Source organism: Phytophthora parasitica (genome assembly GCF_000247585.1).
Source record: "Phytophthora parasitica INRA-310 unplaced genomic scaffold supercont2.68, whole genome shotgun sequence".
In the NCBI taxonomy this organism is placed as follows: domain Eukaryota; phylum Oomycota; class Peronosporomycetes; order Peronosporales; family Peronosporaceae; genus Phytophthora; species Phytophthora nicotianae.
In genome coordinates this window covers 23,840-27,242 of record NW_008649054.1, presented here as the reverse complement: position 1 = coordinate 27,242, position 3,403 = coordinate 23,840, and the positions used below count along the sequence as shown (strand labels likewise).

At 45.2% G+C, this 3,403-nt stretch overlaps 2 protein-coding genes across 2 annotated transcripts; both read right to left on the bottom strand.

Moving 5' to 3' along the window:
• Positions 1 to 688: 688 nt before the first annotated feature.
• Positions 689 to 1,011, bottom strand: PPTG_24094 (hypothetical protein; the record flags this gene model as incomplete). The annotated part of the gene is made up of 2 exons (XM_008915103.1): positions 689 to 747; positions 870 to 1,011. The coding sequence occupies 2 exons, from the start codon at positions 1,009 to 1,011 to the stop codon at positions 689 to 691; spliced, it is 201 nt and encodes a 66-aa protein (XP_008913351.1).
• Positions 1,012 to 2,576: 1,565 nt separating this feature from the next.
• On the bottom strand, positions 2,577 to 2,871 carry PPTG_24093 (hypothetical protein; the record flags this gene model as incomplete). The annotated part of the gene is made up of 2 exons (XM_008915102.1): positions 2,577 to 2,719; positions 2,781 to 2,871. The coding sequence occupies 2 exons, from the start codon at positions 2,869 to 2,871 to the stop codon at positions 2,577 to 2,579; spliced, it is 234 nt and encodes a 77-aa protein (XP_008913350.1).
• Positions 2,872 to 3,403: the final 532 nt, after the last annotated feature.

The window sequence follows — 3,403 nt, the reverse complement described above, 5'->3', positions numbered from 1 at the left end:
ATATTAACCACTCATACTCCTAATACATGTACAGGTGACCACGGAAAAATTCGCCATCACTGACTACTATCCTCCATAGTTAACGGTTGTCCACAAAAACATTCGCCACTTAATACGATTGGTCAAAAACAAAAGTTCAAATACAAGATATGATCAGTTAGAGTTAACTCTTTCAGTACCGTTCACTTCTATCGCTTTTATGGGTCCTAATAGACCTGTAGTGACATGAATACCACAACATCATTGGTTAAAATAGTTCCGCATGGTTAGGTGTGGCACGAGCGACAAATTTAAAGGTCCAGTGAGACCAGTAGTGTTCTTCGAAAACGAGTAAGAGCTCAACTCTACCGATGTTTTAGCCTAATAGTTGTCCTGTAAGGACACCGAATTACTACACAAAACTGATTCAGTTTTGGTACAACATTCGGTTTTGGTACAATACTAGACCTTGATACAGCATTCGGCATTTATAAGAAGATTCCGTCGTGCATAATAAAGAATAAATCTATCCCGCCCGAAAGCGCCGAATATGCTGGAACAGAGTAACGTGCAAGTAGTGCGTGTCCGTTGCCAAGCGTGACGAGTGTCCGGGCCAAGGTGACAAGTGTCCGCCAGCGTTGTGTGTACTGTGGGATTAGTTAACCAAGAATATCAAATCTAATATCTAAAGTAAACACTCCTAGAAGTTCTACTCAAAACGGCGACGTCGCGGAATACCTGAACCGCGAAGAACTTGGGTCATCTCGGCTACATCGTGATTTAAAATTTCAAATGTTGCCTTTAGATCGCTCTCCCGCTCACGAATAGCTCTCAAATCATTTTTAAGCTCAAATTCATGAAATGAAGCTTTGTGATTTCTGAAGCCGTACTTTGTAGTTGTTCCTGGATCCAAACTTGGTCCACCTGAGCGAGATATATCTCTGCGCTATCTTCAGCCAACTTTGCCAGATCTGCGGCACCCTTGCATTCTGTGACGTGCTCTTTCCAGCGGTGCTCAAACCGTCGCACCATAAAATACAAATCGGACGATATACGCCCGTTTTCCCCTTTCCGTGTTGCCCCTGAAGCTCTAGGAGAATCTTCGTAGCGTATTGGGCATTTATGCTCTCGGCTCAAGCAGCAGCGGATACTCTCGCGTATTGATTGGAGGTAAATTCTGATCTGAGCGCCATCTAAACTGCACTCTAGAAAATGGGTTTTGTGGTCCCGAAGATTTCGTAGCCATTTTTCAGGTTTGCTCCCAATTCTCTTCACAAACGACTGCCAGGATTTAGCTAGTGAATCGGAACTGGATCGTTGAAGGGGATCATATTGATCCTTTTTGTGGGCACGATAGTATCGCATCTGGAAAATATATCAATCAGATATTGGCTCCTACCCACATCAGGAGGAACCGGAACATTGGTTAGATCTGTGCAATCAACCAGCAGCGTTGAAGTCCCAGACCTGCGGTGCCCTACCATCCACGGGTGAAAATCGTCCAGCCAGGGGAAATGTGAGTACGCAAGACTGTGTCGCATCTTTTCACTACACGAAATATCAAGCTCAGGAGCCGTGACGCCAACATCCCGCCGCCTGGATCCGCCCAAAATAAGAGTGCTTGGCAGATCTCCACCTTCTTTTGAATCGTTGCTCCCTTTGATTAAGAGCGAAGTGCTGGATTGATTCCTTCGGGTGAGAAATGTTTGTGGCGATGAGGTATAAGCCTGGGATGGGTTTGGCAGCTTCCGGTTTTCTTGCTGGTTTCCGTCTTTTACGCATTTGATGACCATGTTGTTTTCGTTTCCGGTGTACACTGGAGATGGTTGTGGAGCAGGCGGTTCGCCCCATCGCAGGTCAGGTCTCGTATGTGAGTGCTGGAAGTTGAGCTTCGTGACAGTATTTTGGCCATTACCCCTTTCACGTGTGTCCACCCGTTCGTCCATTGGGTTTTAAACGACGGTAGAGGAGTAACAACCGTCTCGCTGTTTGTTTAGACTGTGTGGTGTTGCCTGCTTTGTGTACATGTGATAACGGTAGGTTTCAGTATGGCGATGTGATTGGTGGGGCGTAACTCAGCAAATTTACAGGGGATGCATTTGTACGAAAGATACTAAAAAATTCCCGCCAAAAATAGTCTAGCAAGCCCAAACATCGACCTCGTGCCCCTGGTAAAACATTCACTAGCTAATACTGAATTTTGTAGTAGTATCTAATACATTGTGGTGCTGTGCACGGGTCGTAGGTATTACAAGCGGCCATTTTAGTGATAGAAAGTAGGGGTTCACGAATTTGAGAAAGAAAACATATACTGGAATTCGATGTTACGAAACTGCTTCAATTTTACTAAACCAGCATTGCTAAGTCGAAGCATGAGGTTTTGGAATTGTTGAGGCCCTCGATGCAACGGCGAGTGAGAATGACGTATTTGTTGAAGGCATTTTTGTCCACGATCGGCCTCAGTAGGCTTGAAGCATTATTTATCAGAAAGCACGCCTCAATCTCTTAGTCCACGTGGAATGTTTGCTTCCTAGGTAAAGCAAATAGAGGTAGTAGCAAACATAGCGCAGAGAAGATAGTTTGGCAGTACCTGTATGTCAATACTCCGTGAAAGTATTCAGTGAGGTATTTATCGCGATCATTGAGGTTTCATGGACATCACTACCACCGGCAGTAACACCATCGGGCCCCGGAGCTTTAGGCAAAGTCACCGCTGCCTGCTTGGCTTTTGCGGCTTTCTCTGAATGCCGCGGTCATGTTAGAATTGCTTAATATACTGAAAACAAGCTCTACCTGCTTACCAATATCGAGACGGTCCAAATAGCGCATTAAATCTTCTTCCCCCACGAAAAAATCGACGCCCCGGGTGTCCTTCCTCGTCTTTCCTGGCATCAAATACGTGTGATGGTCGGACAGGTCTACTGGCCTCTTTGACGTCCACCCCTCCTTTTTTTTCGCTCGGCCCAACGGGCACGAAAAACCCGACATGTGTATCAAAACCGGCGAATTCTCGAATGAACCCAAAGGAGTAGCGCTGGAGCATTGACCCGTAGGATTTTATCGAGTGTGGCATACACAACACTTAAACCATTCAATTTTAATTTTGGGAAAATGGATGTATACGGAACAGGTTAGGTGAGACATGCAGACACCTCATACCCTATTTGACGTAAAATTGTATATACCCATACAAAAATCAAGTAAAAAATTCTTATCGTGTATGGTCCAGGATAAGGATTTTTTAACGTGTCTGATACAGACCGTCGCGTTCAAGGGGTTAAAAGTTACCAAAGCTGTCCTGCTTGTACTTCCAAACTCTGCTCTGCTGTTGTCCTTCTTGTTGTGGGCTTGTGCAAACACTGCTCCCTGCCAATCAAGCCGATCGTCCCATAAACAGCCAATAGGAAGCGTTACTAGACGGTTC